The sequence below is a fragment of the Pseudorca crassidens genome, chromosome 10 (assembly GCF_039906515.1).
Source record: "Pseudorca crassidens isolate mPseCra1 chromosome 10, mPseCra1.hap1, whole genome shotgun sequence".
Taxonomy (NCBI): domain Eukaryota; kingdom Metazoa; phylum Chordata; class Mammalia; order Artiodactyla; family Delphinidae; genus Pseudorca; species Pseudorca crassidens.
The window spans coordinates 30,937,723-30,958,780 of record NC_090305.1 but is presented as its reverse complement, the minus strand read 5'-3'; the positions used below and the strand labels follow the sequence as shown (position 1 = coordinate 30,958,780).

At 37.8% G+C, this 21,058-nt stretch overlaps 2 protein-coding genes across 8 annotated transcripts in view; one reads left to right on the top strand and one right to left on the bottom strand.

The window, feature by feature from the left end:
• The window catches only part of SUPT3H (SPT3 homolog, SAGA and STAGA complex component), a 449,480-nt gene extending 435,927 nt beyond the window's left edge, over positions 1 to 13,553 (bottom strand). For 2 of the 4 annotated variants that reach the window (XM_067752787.1, XM_067752786.1), the window contains exons 1-2: positions 13,346 to 13,553; positions 3,363 to 3,463 (exon numbers count right to left, since the gene is read on the bottom strand). In XM_067752787.1, the coding sequence (XP_067608888.1) occupies positions 3,363 to 3,463 (101 nt within the window). In that variant the 5' untranslated portion in view covers positions 13,346 to 13,553. Of the gene's footprint in view, positions 1 to 3,362; positions 3,464 to 10,906; positions 10,927 to 12,878; positions 13,042 to 13,345 lie in introns of those variants that run through there. The other 2 variants (XM_067752788.1, XM_067752789.1) reach the window with 2 other exon arrangements.
• Positions 1 to 21,058, top strand: part of RUNX2 (RUNX family transcription factor 2) — a 314,752-nt gene that overhangs the window by 35,803 nt on the left and 257,891 nt on the right. The gene's annotated exons all lie outside the window — the stretch shown is intronic.

Below are 21,058 nucleotides of genomic sequence, written 5' to 3'. Positions count from 1 at the left end.
TCACTTTCTAATTTACAGGCTACTTGAGTTCAATAACTTAAAAATGAAAGGCCTCTGGACCCTTCCAGCACATGTTATTCTAAGAGCTATGATAAGGAGCATGTAGCAAACGTGCTCAGTTACATGCACTAGGTAAGGGAAAGATGCTGTCATCCGCAACCCACCAGCAACTGTCTGACCACCAATCCTTTAGTTTAAAATTTGTAGAAGCGTTTCCTAGAGAATGCTGCAGTTGTAGTATTTGTCACCCAAACTTAAAATGTGGTCAGTCCCATCGAGGCTCTAATAGGAGAACAAACCGGCTGCCAGTTCTATATTTAATAGCAGATCCTGACAATTCCATTTGTGCCTGACAACTAGATGCCTTTCAGTGAAGCCATTCCCTGGAAATGACACTACAATACTGTTACTTATTTAGCGGGCATGGAGCCAAGAAAAACCAGCTCATTAGTGGTGAATGAGTAGGGAAGACAGTAGCCAGAGGATTAAAAAACAGCAATATACCACACAAACAGGCTTAGAAGAACTGTGAAAATGCAGGAGAAAAAAAGTAGAGATCCACAGAATGAAATTCCTACAACACAAAATTAACAGAGACTTAAGTCTGCACTTTCTCATTTAAAATCACATAAGCAAGGATCAAATGCATATTGATTCTAATTTTACATAAAAGCCTGAAAACCTCATGCCAATAGAAAATATTGGTAAATAAAAAAAGGACTCCCCTAATCTTGGCCCTGTTTTCCTGTTCTATGAAGCAATTCATAAGAAGAAAAAATAACTTCAGACTATAAATGATGAATGTATAACTATTAGGAGTGGCCTCTCTATGAGGTCTGAAATAGAAGGAAAATGTACATTTCTTCCAAAGCTGTGGCCAACAATAACTTTCGCATTCTGAATCTAGCTTAAGCACATTAGTTGGGAAGATGTTTGCAAAAGTATTTCATAAGAAAGTGCTGAATTTAGCTTTTATTTTATTTTTTTCTGTTTTCTTAAGTGGCCTGCAGTCTATCCAATGCGCTAAGTAGAACCTCTCCTAAGTATAAATGACAAAAGGAAATACAGCTTTCTTCTTACAGAGAACTGTTTCTATAGATCAGGGGTCATCAAACTTTCTGTAAAGGGCCATATAGTAAATATTTTCAGCTTTACAGGCCAATATGGTGTCAGTCACAAAAACTCAACTCTGCCATGTAGCATGAAAGCAGCAATAGATAACAGATAAATAATGAGTGTGACTGTGGTCCAATAAAATCTTATTTTCAGAAACAAGCAGCCAGTCTACGGCCACAGTTTGCTGACCTCTGCTATAAAGCATGTTTTTTTACCTACTAATAAATACGTTATTTTAATAAATAACACCAAATTTGAAAGATCATCTCTGGGGTTTGCTTTAAAATATTTCATTAAAAAGAAAGTGAAGAGCAGAGAGAAAGGTTAAGGAAGACTGGCAAGGGGCTTCCCTGGTGGCACAGTGGTTAAGAATCCGCCTGCCAATGCAGGGGACACAGGTTCGAGCCCTGGTCCAGGAAGATCCCACATGCCACAGAGCAACTAAGCCCATGCACCGCAACTACTGAGCCTGCGCTCTAGACCCCACAGGCCACAACTACTGAAGCCCGCTCACCACAACTACTGAAGCCTGTGCACCTAGAGCCCGTGCTCCCAACAAGAGAAGCCACCGCAATGAGAAGCCCACACACTGCTACGAAGAGTAGTCCCTGCTCGACGCAACTTGAGAAAGCCCGCGCGCAGCAACGAAGACCCAGCGCAGCCAAAAATAAAATAAAATAAAGTAAATAAATTAAAAAAAAAAAAAGACTGGCAAAACACAATTAGCGTTAGTCTGATGATGGATGCATGGAGTTCATTATACTATTACAATAATTTTACGAGTTTGAAATTTTCAAAATTAAAAGTTTTTAAAAATACAAGGTAGATCAATGAATTGGCTCTACAGGAAAATTAATTTCCTCACTTTACTACAAACATTCTAAAACATATCTAGTATTTTTAAACATAATCAACATAGTACAACATAAAAGTTTAACATAAAGCTACTAAACCATAGCTAAAAAATTTAAACGTACAAAAGTGTATGCAAGCATAAACCCTTAACATTTTCCATAATTTAACAGACAGCCTCACCTCATACAACTCCTAAATTGACACATTTTATTAGTCTCATCTTAGCTAACAAAATGTGTTACCAATTTTTGGTTTTAGAATATAATTATTTTATAGGGTATATATCACTTAACATATCATAGGTTTATTATTTTTTCAAATAAATTAGTAAATACTTTTTTTTTCTCAGTTTTAAACTCTAAGCAATAAATATGAATAGAAACAATTCACATAAACAAACGCTGTTTAAGGTCTTCAATAATTAAGAGTATAAAGGGATCCTGAGGCCAAAGTTTGAGAACCTGTGACCTGAACGTTTCTGATGCTGTTTAAAGTATGTTTACCAAGCAACCATTAGATACATGCTCAAACTCATTTTTCCTTTGAACAATAATCATCACAAAGTGGAGTTAATCCACTATGAAGGCTATCAATATACAACCATTTAAACCTTCAACAGAAACATTCTTTTAAAATTGCTGGGTATGTCATGAATAACGTATCCATAGGAAAAGAAGAGCTCTAATGTGTTGTCCCCCTTATGCAGAAAATTGTCTCCTGGACCAATAATAAAGAAAAACTAATATGCACCAGCAGACATTTCTAATAAATATGCTACCTCTCATCAAATCAAGATATGCAGTCTCACTCAATGAAAGAAGCCAGAAAGCAAGCTGAAAAGAGCTTTAGCAAAGAAATGTTAATGACTATGCAATTTCTCAAAAACTAAAGAAATGTGTTTTTTAAATGTCCTAAGTTTTTTCTCAAGTTCTGAAACACAGTGATTTCAAATATTATCAAAACTGAAAACTACATTAGGCTCACAGAATTATTATGACTGACACTTGAGAAAAACTGAGAACTCTGTGAAAATATTTCCAACTATCCAAGAATATAATCAATGTCAAAATTTTCTAAATCTAAAACTAAAATAGCAATAAGCAATCCATAACACAGATTTGGGCAAATAATCAGAGCACAAATGTCTGCATGAGTATTCATTCTTTTATGAAGATGAACCAATACTTACTTTTTGAATACAGTATCACTGTAGCATTTTTAACCAATTTGTCCCTTCCGTATACGGCTATTTAAAATGTTATCAGACTATTTCATTTTTACTTAAGTACAAATTTCCAAGTTAAGTTTTATAAATCTCGTTATTTCTATTGTCTTTTATCAACATGAATAAACTTAAAATAGTAATAACTGAGATACAGAGCCATACTTACATCATACTCTGCAATTCTGCTGCAAAGCTTACAGACTTCCCTGTACTTCTTCCACTACTTGAAGTGGCAGTAGACATTGGGCTGGCTGCAGTGTTATTCATCTAAATAAAAAAGAGAACTCAGCTTACAAAAATGTATCTAGCTATAAGTAAATGCATGGAAAACGGAAGCAATTATAAGTTACTTCAAAAAGTATAGAAATTTTTAAAATTCTGATTTGTTTTACGTAAATCTGATTTGTCCATACTTGTTCTTCATTAAAATGAAATTGTAAGGTAGAAAACTGCTTAGTCAAATATGATGTAAAAAAATTACTCACTTGGGTGATAAACTTTTCATTACATATTTTGTAATAAGTATTGGAAGAAAAATACTCATTAAAATATTTTAATAAAGTTCAGTGGTTTTCAAAATCCATTCCATGGAGCCCAAAGATTCCCCAGCAATATTTCATTGAGCTCCCAGTGGCCCAGTCCCATCCAGAACACAAGAACTCTGATTTTTCTATTTCATATATTGGGGCTCCAAGTAAGATTTCATTTAAGGAAAGAGCTGCACAGCTGTAAGATACAGAATTAGAAACCCAAAACATAATCTAATTCCCATTTGAACCATAGCCTAAAATACAAATAATACAAATAAAGCCAATCAGTAGATCAGAAGTAAGCACTGTGATATTTTATAATCTTATGGTTAAATTACTCATCAATTTAAAATGTGACTTTAAAAAAAATAAAAAATAAAATGTGACTTTTGTCCCAATAAAATTAAGCTGGCGCATAATGGGAAAACTCGATGTTAATCCTAATATACGCCATTTTATTTATTACATGTGGCAGTCCCACAAACAAGAATTAGTGAAAATAACATTAAGGTAACAGAAGTAGATAAAAGCCTCACGCTTTTACCTCAAGGACACAGTAAGTGCTCAATAAATGTTAGTTATTATTTCATGTTTATATAAATTTTGTAATACTACGATTTTCTTTAAAAAATACTTTGCTGATTAAAGAAGAATTAACAGATTTAAAATATATTTAAACAGATTTAAAATATATAATAAAGTAAAGCAGTACTGAGAACTTTAAGTACAGTAAAGTAATTAGGAGTCAGAAGTCAGACTGCCTAGGTTAGAACCCCAGCTCTACTACTTTACTAGGGCTCGGGGCAAGTTCCTTAACGTCTCTGTGCCTCAGTTTCCTCATCTGTAAAACAGGAATGATAATCGCACACTCTTAGGGTTGTTGTGAGGATTAAATGAACTAACATAAACAAAGCATTCAGAATAGTTCTTAGCACACAGTCAGTATACAATGTTAACTATTATAAACAGAAAGAACTCAAGAATTTTCCCTTTCTTGGTCTGCTAAAAGCTTTTATGTGACAAATTTGATTATCCCTATTTCATAATCACAAACTTTAAGAAACTTGAATATTTTCACTACAAGACCTCAATATAATTCAACAAATATTAATTAGTTTCCCTATAAAATAAGTTCTGTTTTCACACTGACATCACTACTGCTACTAGTCAGCCTGGCTTAAAACATCAGTCATCATCTTTGACTCCTTCTCCTGCACCCTATAATTTGTAAGAAGCCAAATAAATTCTACTTTATGTTTTTACCTCCTCCCTTTCTTGTTGAGCTCTATTTATAGCTTCTCTCTTTGCAGCTCAGTTCATTCTCCACACTGCTATCAAATTTATCTTCTTAATACATCCTCTAAACTGACCACTTCTGTGGGCAATGGAGGCTTAAAATTGATAAAGGAAACTTGAACCAGGGTCATTCACTGATGGCTGAGATGGAAAGGCTGGGGCCCATGAATGAAAGCTGAAAAAATTAACTACTACAAACCACTGCCTGAGATGGGCCACATATGAAGCTTTTGAGAAGGCAAAAGGACAGAGACCTAAGACAAGCAGCACACTAGCTGGGTGGCTAGATCTGGAATGTCCCAATATCATTCTGTGGCAGGACCAATTCTCTGCCAATATAAGCCCTGGTCTAACCTAAGGTCCCTAGGAGCCAGGCGAAAACCACTAGACAGAGACTGCAAACGCAGAGAAAGAGAAGGAAGAAAGTTTCACTCAAACTGAACCTGAAAACCAAAGTTCTAAAACACATAAAGAAGCTAGTGCTATGAAAGACCATCGGTCTTTTTAAGCGTAAATTTGTCCTATTTGTTCACAAAGACTTTTTTGGATTAAGTACTTTTTTTCTACAAATAATAGAGGAAAAGAAGCAACACCATTTGGAACTCAGGTTAAAAAAAAAAATCGCATCATCAGTCCAAGATTGGGGAATAATAAAACAGGAAAGCAAGTTCAAAAAGGAACTTGGCTTTCCAGTGACCTTAGAAAATGGTTCACTTGTCCCAAGAGAAGACTGACAGAGATATGACATCCTGGAGAAGATGTTAAACTCAAAGATTATGTATTACCCTTAGTCTATGATTTAAGTTGACTCATGTCAGATTTGAAGGCATGCCATTCTTGGGATTATCCTGAGACACTGCTGGAGTTATTGCCCTCTTTCATTCTGCAAATCCAGTCACCTTGCTTTAACACTCTCTGAAGAAGAGACATTTCAGAAAGTAAATGCATACTAAAACCCCAGCTTTCTTAGGTTGTGCCCCTACTGCAAATGTTTCGTATCAAGAGTGTTTATTGGTAAGAGTGAAAAAATCCCAATCCTCGTTTATTATAACCACGATCATCCTTTCAGTCAAGTTATTTACTTCTTAAATCAAACAGGTGAATAACATTTTTCTTGACATCATGAGCTGACAGTGCATTAGAATCTTTAAAATAATTATTTCCTGTGCACACATTTTGTTTGATGTTTTAGATAATTAACTTCTTTAGACATTAACTTCTTTACACATCAAAGTCCTATCATTCCAATGCTTTATTTCCTATCTCCCGGACATTTAAAAAAAAAAATGTCGCTTAAAAGCAGAAGCACTCAAGTCAATTTTCTCTAATAAATACAGTTAACATGGAACTGAAAACCTACTGTAATCTTCTCAATAGGTTAATGTCCTGCAGTTGTTTTAGCTTTCAATTGAAATGCAGCTGTTTGCCATATTTTACAAAATGAATTCAGATGTGCAGATGGAGACCCAGATTATTTCAACATGCCACAGTTTAAATGTGAACTCAAGGAATAAGTTCATCTCTGATTAATACTTATATTTAAACCTGATTATTAAGCCAGTAGCCAATACTATGTCACACCTGTAAAATTCTGTTCCAGAGTAGAAAAACTGACATCGTTGAATAACAATAATGAAATTTAAGGATATACCCCTTTTCTCAGAAAATACCACGACAAAAAAATTTTAACTGTAGTAAAGTTATACATCACAAATGTGAATTAAACAAAAATGTAATGAACATGTTACTGCATTTCTATTTATAGCTCTTTTTTTTTTTTTTTTTTTTTTTGCTGTACGCTGGCCTGTCACTGCTGTGGCCTCTCCCGTTGCGGAGCACAGGCTCCGGACGCGCAGGCTCAGCGGCCATGGCTCACGGGCCCAGCCGCTCCGCGGCATGTGGGATCTTCCCAGACCGGGCCACGAACCTGTGTCCCCTGCATCGGCAGGCGGACTCTCAACCACTGCGCCACCGGAGAAGCCCTATAGCTCATATTTTTAGTGACTAAATGACCAAAGAAGAAATACCATGAAACATCTTCAGCTTAAAATACCTCAGAGTTGAAAACGTTATTACTAGTTACAACTAGTTACAACACCCTCAAAACAGTGTCAAAAATCTGGATTGTGAAATCCATCAGTCTACCCATTTACTAAAAGACAGTGGAAATTTTAAATTGTTTCACTCCTGAGAAATATTAATTCAGCAGACCTATGTACTGATTCTGCACATCTACAGAGTCTCAATTTCAATCACTCATAATCTGAGCATCCCACATAATATAAATTAATAGAAAACTATTATAACCAGAACATTTTCATTTTCATAGAACTCCAAGGGCAGGAAGCGATTATGGTTAAGCCAACACTATTAAGACACTACATTTTAGTTTTGTTGTTTAAAAAAAAAAAAAAACTCAAGTTACATCATGATCTAAATTTCTCCTGCTGTGCAAAAGTAATACCAAACGATCATTCAATCACTGAGAATGCAAAAAATAAAAAAACAAATTAAAATCTGCAAAATTTTAAAACTTCTACACCTAGTTTTGGTATAACACAATGATAATTCCAATATATTTATATATGCCCCAATTCAAGTTAATCAACATAGTAGAACCTGGTAATAATGATCAACTAATCTCTCAAGTTCAGTTTCTCCATCCGTCAAGAATAGTTTCTACCTGTCTCAGAGGAGTGTTTTAAAGAAGACAGTGGCTGCAACATAATGTGTGCTCAAAAAATATACGTGAATTGAAAACATCAAAACACCTGTAAATTATGAAAATTCCCTAGACAGACGGATTGTAAACTGAGTTTCCTTATCTCAGTTGTCTACACGAGCGATTACTTTTTTAAACCTATAGACATAGAAGCCGTGACACACTGCTCAGAGACATGTAAAGTTCTATCATTATATTTTTCTTCTTTAGACTGATATTAATGTAGGTTTCTACTCCATGTGCTTTCATATCCAGTACTCTCAAAGAAACACTGAGTTTCAAAAAAAATCTTATTCTTTGCAAAAATGGTTCTTAAAGTGCACTGCCAACATGCCTATCAGATCATCCTAAAATACGTGACATCCAAACCCTGAAAAAATGGCAAGCTTACTTTTCCAATATTGAAAACACTGTTGTTTTTACATAAAATATTATATAATTGAGTGATAATGGTTAACGTTCCAGATATATGCAAAAATTTGGAATCAATTATACTTCTAATAGTAAGAAGTAAGTGTATTTGACAAGGATGTCAAAAAAGGAGCTCTCTTAAACATCAAGATTCTCTTCCAGTCTAGATTCACATTTTAGAAATATTAAACCTTATGAGAAGTCCATATTAAATATAAACAATTCAATAAAAGATCTCATGTGGTTAAAAACACAGTTCATGTGACTAAAAAGGAGTGGGAGATTTACGGGAAGCATGTAAAAAAGAAGTGAATTTGTATAAGCATTTCAGAGTTTATAAGGGGTCTTTCACCTGTATTGGCTCACATATTTCACAACCACCCTCTTAGGCATGTATCTCCCCCCTATTCATGAAGAAGGTAAGAGTAAAAACACTGGGTGAAGGTAACAGATCTAACACAAAAAACAGGCTTTGATCCCAGGTAACCTGAAATACTCAGTCCATCTACATACATACTTTTAAAAAATTCACCTACCATTTTACTGCCATAGTTTTAACACACTAAAATAATATGGAATTACTGAGAAGTTGTACACATAGTAGCCAGGGGACTTGTCATTAAGTTTTCTTGGAGACTGATGACTTTAAAAGTTAAGTTCAGGAATTCTTTGCTTAAAAGTAAATCTTAGGCAGACGGATAAACAACTATAACAAAGTATAACTATGGAAATTGGCGGGGGGAGGGACCAAAGACATCTGACGTTCAGAACTACAGTTTGAAAATCACTAATTTCATCCAAATCCCTCATTTTTCAGGTGAGGATACTGAAGTCCAGAGGGGTTTCTTGAACTGCCCAAGGACACATCACTATTTAGTGACACAGCTGGGACTAAAACTGAGGTCCCCTGACTCCTGGTCCAGAGTTCTTTCTACTATCCCACAAGGAACACACAAATAAAAGTTGATTATAATTAACTCACAAGACCTCCACAATGTGTCTGTCATAGTGAACTTTGTTGTGAAGTATCTGTCTATGCCGACTCACAGTTTAGCTGTAAAGAGCTGGGCTCTGGAATTCAAACACAGGCTCTAACACTTACCAGGTGACCTTGGGCAAGTCACATCACCTCCCTGCCTCAGTTCCCTCATCTTTAAAAAGGAGATTAAAAATACTCCTCTCATAGGTGACATCAAGTAATGTATACAAAGCACTTAGGACAGTGCCTGGTACCTAGAACGCACTCAGTTCATGATGATGACGATGATGATGAAGAATCCAAGCAAAAGTATAGCTTCTTGAAAACATATCACAAATATTATTATTAAACACATATACTCTCAGGGGAAGAATATTATGATTAGGAATAGTCTTTTAAAGATTCAGAAACAAATAATATGAATAAAGTAAAATATAAAGGATTCAGTCATAAAACTGCTATAGCATTTGAAATAGCAAAAGTACACTTCAAGATTTTTAGTTTATATTTATATAATATTTTATATTTACTGCCCTATGAATTCAATGAACACAGCAGTTTTTCAGCAACTAGTATATACTATAAGCCAGTTAGCACGTTATTTTAATATTCATAACCTTATTTAACCTTCAATATCCACTATCAGTCAGATTCTATCAGAGGCAGTAGTATAATGCAAGAAAAACTTACAGATCCATTCCAGAAAAGTAAGAGACTCATCAGTATCACCTATTAAGTGGGAATGACACGTTTGGATAAATGAGATGGAGCATTAGTCTGGAACACATCAAGTGCCCATGGAAACGTTGGTTCTCCCTTAGCAGTAGTATGGTGTTGTTTTGTACAGGGAATATACTGTAACCAGATCAATATAGCACCATTACTGGGGCATACAGTATTATTTGTCAAAGAGAATGATCTTAGGTAACAGTGTCTATTACACTCTATGCTGTTTCACAAATTAAAATATGTGTAAACAGTTTTTGCAGATTTACTGGTGGTAGTCCGTAGACAGGTTGAGAGGAAATCAATTAAATAGTTAAATGTCTGTAAAACAACACAACAATTTATGTAATTCTCATGTGAAGCCTCCAGCGATCCTGGGAGGAGGTGGGATAAGGTTAGGTGCTAATTCTGTTTTACTGATGAGGAAATTGAGACTCAGAAAAGTTAAATACCTTAATTGAAATCACACAGAGAGAATTAGGGCAGAAAAGGGCTACATCTAGATTCTGAAATTAGTTTTAAGTGCTCTTTGCACCTATCCACAATGCATCTCAGAACATTAATCTCTCTCCAGATCCATTATTCAATAAACTTAAGGCTAGAGCAGCCAATATTTATTGAGTACATAATTCTTATGTGCTTCGCTGCACCCAACACACATCACATGGGTTACTTCATTTAACCCTCAGCAGTAAGGAATCAAACCAAATATGTTTGACTCAATAAAATATTTTATCCACTACAGTATAAATTCAATTAATACAATAAAACATTAAGTTGAATTATTTTTCTTTACTATTTAGGTGAGCCATCAGCAAAACCAGTCTTTAATATAATAAGTAGATTTCTAACTAATTTCACTATTCAACCTCACCATAAAGTAAAACGGGTATTATTTTCAACAAGAATACTCAATGTTCTGATTTAACTGGCATGGCCTAACTTTCTTTGCAGATTCCTACACCAAAAATCAAGAGAGAACCAAAAATCAAGGTGCCCAGGATTTCTATCCAATTATATGGAGAAAAGTAGAAAATTTTAATTACCTGTGGCTTAAATGGACAGGTCACTTGCTGGCCTTATTCCAGATAGCTCGTCTGTTATTTAAGCACATAAGCAATAAAGTTGTCACTACTTTAAAGCAAGTACATTTCTCAGGTTGCAGTACATTTAATCCTCCTAAAATCATATATTCCAAATTTCAACAAGCCTGAAAGGAGGGTGACCATATTATTAAGTAGACCCAACTGGAACATTTTTGAAAATGGAAGTTCTATTAAGAATTATCCTGAGACAAACAGACTCTAAACCATGACTGCCCCAGAAAAAGCAAGGTATACATAAGAGCAACCCATTGTGATTTGTGTGTTATGGGTTGCTCTTTGTATATGCTTAATTCGTGAGCTGTAAGTTTTTGTTCCAGATCCAAGGGTTATCATCAGCCTTGAGACCAAGGGTACCACTTCACAAACATCAGGCCAGAGTTAAGGGTGTGTTATCTATAAACAAAGGGGTTTTTTTTTTTTTTAGTTTTTCTTTCAAACTTAACTTTATAAACATTTGTTTGAAAAAAACCACTCTATGTATTTCAAAGAAAGCTATCTTGCAAAATATCGCCAAATTTCAGACTTATCTCTTCAAAAGTTTTGAATACCAATAACCACAAAACTACTTCTGAAATGGCCCAACGCTCAGTTTTCTATAATTTATCAAATTGTTTTTTATACAAAAAGTTAAGGAAAAAGCACCATCTTTCAAACTGAAAAAACTCAGGAGTAAAAGAGTTGAAAAGTTTTCACTGAAAACTGACTAAAGTGATAAAAGATAGTGGAAACCCACAGTCACGAAACAGTACAATGATTAAAGGAAACTCCACTTAGTATTATTATGACTCTCCAAACAAATCTGCCGTTAGCCGTACAACCTAGGAGTCAAAAGAATGCTTTGCTTTAATTTTCAAGCTGTAAGTAAGTATTAACAGACCCAAGCTTTGAACTACAGTATGTGAATGAAAGGCATTATTTGAATATAATTATAATTCCCTAAAGCAACAAATGTTCTAAGAGTTGGCTTCTCTGACTTAAAACTCAACAAAATCAAGAACTGGAAAAGGTCTCAAAGGCTAGATTCTAGACCTATGCTGTCCAATAAGGCAGCCACTAGCCACATGCGGCTATTTATATTTAAGTTAATTAAAATAAAATTAAATACCTCAGTGCACTACTAGCCACACTTCAAGGCTCAAGAGCCACTTGTGTCTAGTGGATACCATATTAGGACAGCACAGATTACAGAATATTTCCACAAAGATAGAAAGTCCCATTGGACAGGGCTGCTCTAGACCTAGGCTGCTCTAGATCTTTTCTTGAATATTCCCAGAGATAAGAAACTTGCAATAACACAATGAAGTGCACTTTATTTTTGCAAAGTAGTAACTATCAGGAAATTATTCATAACATTCAGTGAAATCCAGCCTCTCGAAAACATCCACCAGAAATTCCATAAGTTCCATCCTCAATTTGGTTTTCAAGTAAATCTTTACAGAGGTAATTTAATTGTTTCCAAAGTTCTGTCCTCACATATAGTAAAACCCTACGTCCTCTCCTCCTAGATAAATACATCCTCATTTCTCTGGAACGAAGTTTAAAGTTTCTAAAGCCTCACGGAGTTAAGCTCATTTATCCACGTGTACGTTAACAACACATTTCCAGGAACGCCTCTGAGTGTCAGATATTACATTCCACTGCCCCTATAAAAATCCACACCAGTTTCTTGATTTTTCCACTTAGAAAGCCAGGTCACAGTCATTCTGAATTCCTTAAACAGGGAGATAAAAATGACAGGTAATTGACAGCTAATTGATCAGTGCCTGGAGCTTGTTATAAGCATTAACCTGTATTACCTCATTTAATCTTCACAATTCTGATCTAGGTTATTACTATCCCCATTTTACAGACCAGAACACCCAGCCAAAGACACGCTAAATAATTTCCCCAGGGGTCACAGATGTGGGCTCACCCCAGAGAGAAGGGAGTCGATCTTTTCCTTTTCCTGGACGCTACACTTCTACTAACGCTACCTAACTCTTCTTCCACCTCGCCCATAAAGCTACAATTTCCTTGTTTAAGAATTCTTCCCCCCAAAACACGACCTAGATGACACGCGGAAGGTGCTTCTGAACACACCCAGCGACGCCCGCTCCCGCTCGCCCGCCCAGCTCCCCTGGCCCCACGCCCACCCGCCTACGGGGAGGAGTCAAGGCCAACTCCACACGCCGCGGGAGAACCCGGCCGACTCGCGGGGCCAGCGCCTCCGGAGACGCTGCTTCTGTGTGTCCCTCAGCCTCCCGCGCTAACGACCGGGACCCCCGACGGCAGCTCCCGGGGGCAGGGGGGCGGGGCCCAGACACGCAGGGCTCGGCGCCTCTCCCGGCCCCCAGCCCTCTCCCCCGCCCGCCCCCGCGCCTCCCCCGGTCCCCCTACAACCTCTGTTCTAAGAACACTTGTAGACCCGGCTGCGCGTCCCGCGTGGAGAATGTGGGGATAGAGATGGTGCGGTTTCTGCGGCGGCGGCCGGGGACACGCTTGGAAAGGGGCGGGGTAGGGGGCTGAGAGAGTCTAAAGGGAAAGGGTGGCCGGGCGCGGACGGGGGGGCAAGATGGCGTGAGCCCGATTCTCTGTGGGGCGGGGGTGGCGGAGGTGGAGGAGGGAGGGCTACAAACACCCCCGCCACTCCCGACGCGGACGCTGGCGCATGCGCGCTCGGCCAGGTGGCGCGCGGCCTCTTTTCTCTAGGCAGCCACTTCCGCCACGCTCGCTGGGGGCGGGGCGTCGCGGAGCGCGCCCGTCGCCGCTTTCCTTGCGGCGTTGGTGCGGGCGGTGCGGGCGGTTAGGGCTGCGCGGAGCCGGGGGCGGGCGACCCTGAGCCACGCGGCGGCCGTTAGAGCGGGGGCTGCTGGGAGATGAGTGGGGATGAGCTGAGAATCGGAGTGTGTTGAAGGCCGTTCTTGGACTCTTTAAGAATGAGCTGAGAGGACTAGGGTTTTCGAGGGATTTAGTGACCGAGGCTGGAAGTTTGTTTTCAGCTTCAGGGCAGAGATTGACCTCTGTAAACCTTGTCCGCAGTAGGGGTGAACCGGGATCTTACCCGGACGATGCAGGGAAACGGAGACATCAGAAAGGCCCTCCTCCCCTAAAGGACCGCGGTGCAGGGGTATGGATATGCGACCCTTTCTGGGACCGTGAAACACCCCCTCTTACGCCGGCCCTCGCACATCACCTCTCCCCATCCTTCCCCTGCGCAAAGTCATTCCAGAGGCAGTGGGAGATGATAGTCTGCAGCGAATTTTTCCCTCCTATTCATTTTACCAAGCTCAAGCATTTAATGACCACGTTTTTATTGAAAACTATTTGCTATTTCAAGGCTTCTGAATGGATGACTCTATATTTATTTTTCCTTAGAATTTTAGCCTGCTTCTCCTTATTTTAAAATCTTGCACTCCCACTTTTGAGCTGTACATCCTGTCCTCTCAGAATTGATTGATACAGATGTATTTCTTTAAATAATACAATCATAAGACAGTGATTTCAGTTGCTTTCATTATTTTACGTGGTCTTGTTATTTATATTTTTAACATTCTTTTCAGCTGCTCAGGAAAGAAAACTTACCCGCTTAAGTCCATGCCTATGACGTCAAATATTATATTTCAGAGATTCAACTACTAACCCTCATCAAGTCTTTTTTAAGCATTATTACTTCAGTTATTTTCTTGCCTCTATGAATATTTGTGTTCTGAAATAATCCCTTCCTATTCGCTTACATTGTTTAAAATAGCAACTTATTTGGTTATTTCGTCTGTGGATTGTAGTTGAGTCTCTTGTTAATTTTGCTTTTAGCTCTCCTTTAATCTCCCCAACACTTAAATACTTGCCAAATAAAGTTCCAAAAGAATAAATTTGTTTAGGCTGTAAAAGCTCACCATAATGTGTAAATCAGGGCTCAATCCACTGATGGGCAAAGTGTATAGGGGAAGAAAGTAACAGAGAATCGTCGTAATTTCTTATGAAGGAAGACTGGTTTATACAATAGTTGAAAAGCCCTTTCAAGTACATTAGCAAGAAAATAGAAGAAAATTAAGAAAAATATTAATAGTACGTCTAAGGAAATATAACTGGAAGGAGATCCTTTCAAGTAAAATTGTGTTCAGTCAGTGTTGCCGTACTGATATTTTCATGGGACTTTTACCTGCATCACATGGAGGCCAGATTTGACCTAGTTTTTCGGGACAGAACCCAGACCTTACTCTCAAGCCACTGGTGTCTAACCTACATATAATCACACACAGCAGGAGTTAATCAAAGTGTGCCATGGAGAAGGGAAACCGAGTTAAACAGGCCCTGGTAGAGGGAGCTCAAAATTTCACTCTTAGGAAATTGTGACTTGCTGTTGGCGGAGATCTTAGCTTTGCAGTCCCATGAGTTATCTTAGTGTTCCTACCTCCTGGAATCTGTTAAAATCTATTTTAAAAATTTGATTTAGTCATAGTTTTGTTTGTAGTTTGAGAGCACTCCTGCCCACAATGGGTCAAAAATATTCTCCATTCGATTAATATCAAAGATCCTAAATTATCAATGCTACTAAGATATCTTCATTGTAACAAAGCTAAAGCAGTGGTGCTGAAATTAAGACATTGATGACTACCACCTCTCAGAAAAACACGTGATTTCCAAGGCATGTGGAAAAAACACATCAGGAGACCAAGTGAATTCATCACACCACAAAAATGTCTTCATCCCTTGAACAAAGCCATTAAAGGAAAACGAAGCATTGTTACTGTAGATTTTTACATTCCTCTGGTATAATAACCTTCATATAGACTGACTAATGAAAACAGAAAGGGTACATATCTAAGCAAAAATGCCTCTTGGCATCTTAGAGGATGACTAGATTAGATAATGAAAGAAGGCTTAATCCTCCAAATAATAGCAGAAGCCATGCCTAGTATGGCGCCATCTCTGTGATTAAAGTGGTTTCTTCTCCTGTGGACGCCATGCAGACAGTTTACTCCAGGTGACCTGCAAATTCTTACTCTTTTGTGACCCATGACTGTCATGTATTAGGATGCTTGTGCAGGCTTTTTCTTTTCCTATTTATCAATTATTTCACCCTTTGCTACATTTGCTATTCTAATGTTTAAATAGTCACCATGGAAATAAACCAGGTAGAATGAATATTGTTTAGAATTGCATATTGAAATTGTTGCTATATTCAGTTAATTTCCTAATAGTAAGAACTCTTTTTCAATTGCAATCTCGGGGTATCTTGTTTATCTTTAGAACGAGGAGTTCTGACCAAAACAATTATTCAGCTCTGTGGTACCTGGGCAAGTCATTTTATATCATGGATCCTCAAGTTCTCATATCTGTAAAATGAGGTCATCAAACCAAATGAAGTAAAACCTGTAACCCTAAAACTCTATGCTCCTTTAAAGTAGGAATAACCAAAAGATGAATCTTAAAGGTGTACAGAATAATTTCAGCATTTATATTTATGCTACCAAAAATTATGTGACTATGCAGGACTCTTGCTTTAGGCCAACTTGGATCAACTGATGTTATGTATTTCAAAAGAAAGCCCAACATGAAAAGATATATATTAATCAAATTTATTGACACACTGGAGGGAGGGTGTATCACATAACTGTTCAGAGTGTAATCAAATTGACTTCCCATACCTTCCAATTATATTCATATGTTTTGAAGTAGGAAGAGCAACACAGTGGTGAGAGAAGAAATGCTAAGAATTGCAGCACTGAGCAGCTATAATCATGAACCATCCTCTTAGGAATCTCTCATTGCAGGTTTAACACTCCAGGATCTTTTAAAATTAGTGCTTGGCTGCTAGAAAATGATCATTTTTTAGACTTAGATGGGAAGGGAATCATAGAATATCAGGGTTTCATGGGGCCCCTGAACTCTCTAGACATATGGAAACTTAGTTGCTCCCTTTCCTATAGAATCCAATATATAATACCTCTTGTACTAGAAACGAACAACTTTTACATTTCTCCCCTTGAAAATAAGGTCTATTTGCTGAGTGTTAGTGATAGGTGCTAATTATTTCGTTCATTCGACAATTATTATGATGGGCCTACCATGTGCCTGACACTATTCTAGGAGCTGCAGATATAGCAGTGAACAAAACAAAACTCCATGCCATCATCAAACTCACATTCTAGAAGGAGGAGTTGCACAATAAAATAAATATCCAAATTGTGTAATATGTTGAAAGGCTATGAGTGTTAGAGGGGGAAAATTTTATACAACAGGGAAGGGATTATGGAATGAGAACAAGCAGGAGGAATAGGAGAACTGTGATATTTGTAATGGGCAAGCAGGGTAGGGCTCACTGAGGAAGTGGCATTTGAATAATGACTTGAGGAAGAAGGTAGTTGTAGATATCTAAAGAAAGAGCCTTCCAGACCATGAGAACAACCCGTGCCAAGGCCCTGTAGTGGGAACGGGGCTGGTAAGTTGCAGGAGTGACCAAGAGGCCATTTTAGCTGAAGAATAGTGACCCAGAAAGAAGATAGAAGAGGTCACGGAAGAACTAAGAGACCAGATGGTGGAAGGTCTGTGTGCCTGGGACTAGGAGGCTGTTAGCAGAGAATTGACATGATGTGGTTAAGGGTTTAAAATGATCACTCTGGCTGCTGGGCTGGAAATAGTCTGTAGAGGCACAGAGAGTAACCAGGCAAGAGATGACGGTAGCTTGTATTAGGGTTGTTACAGGAGATTCCATGAGACGTGGATGGATTCTGGATATAGTTTGAAACTCATTGTGATTTACTGACAGATTGGATTTGGGATTCTAGAGAATGAGAGGAATCAAGGATGACTCTCAAGGGTTCTAAGTGGAAAAATGAATTTGCCATGAACTGAGATGGAAAGGACTGGGGATGGAGTATGTTGGGTGGGTATAAGAGATCAAGAATCCAGAGACTTCCCTGGCAGTCCAGTGGTTAAGACTCTGCACTTCCAATGCAAGGACCGCAGGTTCCATCCCTAGTCAGGGAACTAAGATCCCTTATGCTATGTGGCCGCGGCCAAAAAAAAAAAAAAAAAAATCCAAGTGTAAGAGATCAAGAATCCAGTTTTAGGCATAAATAAGTAATTAAGTACAGTGTTTGTATTATCTTTAATGTTTTTGCCATCATAAGTAAGTTCTTACGGAAATGAAGGAAAGTTTGTATTTGTAACTCTTTTAATAATAATTTAATTTCTAATCCTGCTCACATAATAGAGGTCCATCTAGACCTAACATAGGTCAAGGAATATTTTATTTTTGCTTTAAGAAGAGGTGAGGAAAGCTAAACATTCCCTTGTTTAAAAAGAAAAAAGAAAGAAAAGAAAAGAATAACTGTTTTAGGGTTGTTGTTTTTTTTGGCAGGTGGTCTATCAATACCTGAAAATAAAGTCGAGAATTCAGTTGAGACAAATATACAGAAACATTCAATTCCCCAAAGTACTTTCATTGAAAAATTTAGATGTAAAACTGGATCTAATTCAGTGAATTATTTGAATAACGGCCTCCATTTTATATTATGCATATACATTTATTTTTCTGTGATACATGGAAACAGGGCCCAAAATGAATCAGTACCATAAGTGAAATAAACCACAGTATAGCTAATGCAGCCTGCTATTCCTAGTTCATACTCTGAAGTTGGATGCAATAAACCTGTATCGACTAAGGAATGCTCAGATCAATTGCTAGTGATCAGGGATTTATACCAAAAATTTTGACCAAGTTACTTTATTTTTAGTATTTCATAGATGCAGCATAAGGTATATTTTCTCTTTCCAGAATATACTTAAGACAACTTCATTAACCCAAAAAATATGGGCTTTCATGCCACTTATTAGCATAATTTATGACAAGGCTGTTATAAACTTCAGAGTTTTGTTGTGAGGATTGCGTGTAAAGTGAGAATGTATGTAAGGTGTCTGGTACATAACATGCACTGAATGCATCTTGTTTTTTATTAGTATTATTACTATTGAGACAATGACTCAAAAACTCAGTCTTGAAAAGTAATAGTGGAACAAAATGAGGAAGGATTATTTAGGCAGAGGGAGTAACATGAGCAAAGCCACAGTGTGTTAGAGGGAGTTGCAAGTTGTCCAGTATGATGGGATCACAGGGTGTAAGAAAGGAAGCCAGAAACTTGGGAAGGGCCAGATCATAGAATGTCTTGTGTATTACTTTATGGAATTTGGACTTTATCTAATAAAAAATGGGGAAACTTGGAAATATGTTTTTTTAAGGACATGATTAAATTTGCCTGTTAGTAAGTTGGCAGTAATGTGCAAGAAATATTGGAAGGGTGAAAAACTGGAAGAAGTTAACAATTCAGGAAAGGGCTGATACGGGCTTGAGCTACGTCAGTGGACTAGGAAATGATAAAAGATGACAGAGGGAAGAAATACTAAGGGAGTGGAATTTATAGGACCAGTAACTAACTGGTAAGATATCAGGATGGACGTAAGGCAAAGAGGAAACAGGATGATTCCAAGTTTTCTCAACTTACTGAGAGGCAAGTTAGTCTTGGTAAGTTTAAGTTGACCATAACGAAATTGCAGGTGGCTATAAACCAGTAGCCAACTGGACTATCCAGACAGAATGGTGGTGATAGAAGCCAGAATAAAGTTTGGAGTTCAAGAGAGTAGATGGACATTTAGGTTTGGGAACCAGTAGCGTACAGCCTTCCACACACGTCACTTGGATGTAGCATTTAGCCCTGTTTCCAGCTTTGGCCAGAAAACATTCTCATGAGGATCTGTGGGCACAACTGAAGCCAAGAGAGACAATGAAATGGCCAAGAGAGCATGCACAGAACAAAGAGAAGTGAGTCAAAGATGGAATTCTAGATGCCCACGTTCAGTGGGAGAGGGAGAGGAAGAGCCTGTGAAGGACACTGAGGAAGCAGTGTTGTCATGGAAACCAGGAGAGCAAGGAGTTCCAAAGAGAAATTAGAGGTACTAAAATAAGAATCAGAGTTAATTGGATTTAGCCAGTTCAAAGTGACCTTTTCCAAAGCAGCATAAAGTGGTAGGATTAGAAACTTGGTTGTAGTAACTTGAAAAAGGAAGAGTAGATAAGGAAGTTGAGAAATCAAGTGTGTTATTCTTTCCAAGAACTTGGTCTGTGAAGAAGAAAGAGAATATCTAGAGAAATATTCAAGGTCACAGGATAGATTTTTTAAGATTATGGCCTTGAGCTTTCCACGAGCTTTGGAGAAGAAGCTGGCAAAGAGGTTGAACACTTGATATAAAGGAGGGCCAATGGCAAAATCTTCAGGACATAAAGATGGAATTAGATCCTGGAAGAAATGGGAAGGTTTTTGATCAAGAGTCCAGGAAGTGGGATGAACCTTAAAATGGAAAAGGACTAACTGGAAGAAAAGAATAAGAACTTGAGGCAGTTCATACCCAATGACCCCAATTTCTCCCTGAAATGTCGGAAAGTAGGGATGCTGCAAAAGTGGGGATGATAGAGTAAAATGGGTGTGAGGTGCTAAAGTTTGGTTAAACCACTGTGAGGAATGGGAGAAAGATAAACAGGAGCTTGTTAAATGGAAATAGCCCAGGGTATATAGAGCAGTGGTCCTAAAATCTGGTACATCTTGTTGGAAATACAAATTTGGGCCCCACCCTACACCTACAGAATCAGGAACTCTGAGATAGAGCTCAACCATCTGCTTTCACAAGCCCTCCAAAGGATTTTGAGTTTCCCTAATGTTTGAAAATAACTTCTGCAGAACTTGTGACTTCCCCCAACTAGCAAGCAAATAATAAAGCACAAACTAGGCTACTCAACCATATTCTAGTTATTTTTTAGTAACATTTTTCATATCATAGTAAAACATATTTATTCAGAACAATATTGTTAAGGATTTTAAAAACTCTGCTGGTTTCTCTCTGGAAATGGATGTCATATAAGATTAAAAATCAGAACCAAGAGAATCCTTTCTTCTAAGTTCTACCAAGCAAATACTGTAAAACATTTTTTTTTTTTTTTTTTTTTTTTTTTGCGGTACGCGGCCCTCTCACTGTTGTGGCCTGTCCCGTTGCGGAGCACAGGCTCTGGACGCGCAGGCTCAGCGGGCCATGGCTCATGGGCCCAGCTGCTCCGCGGCA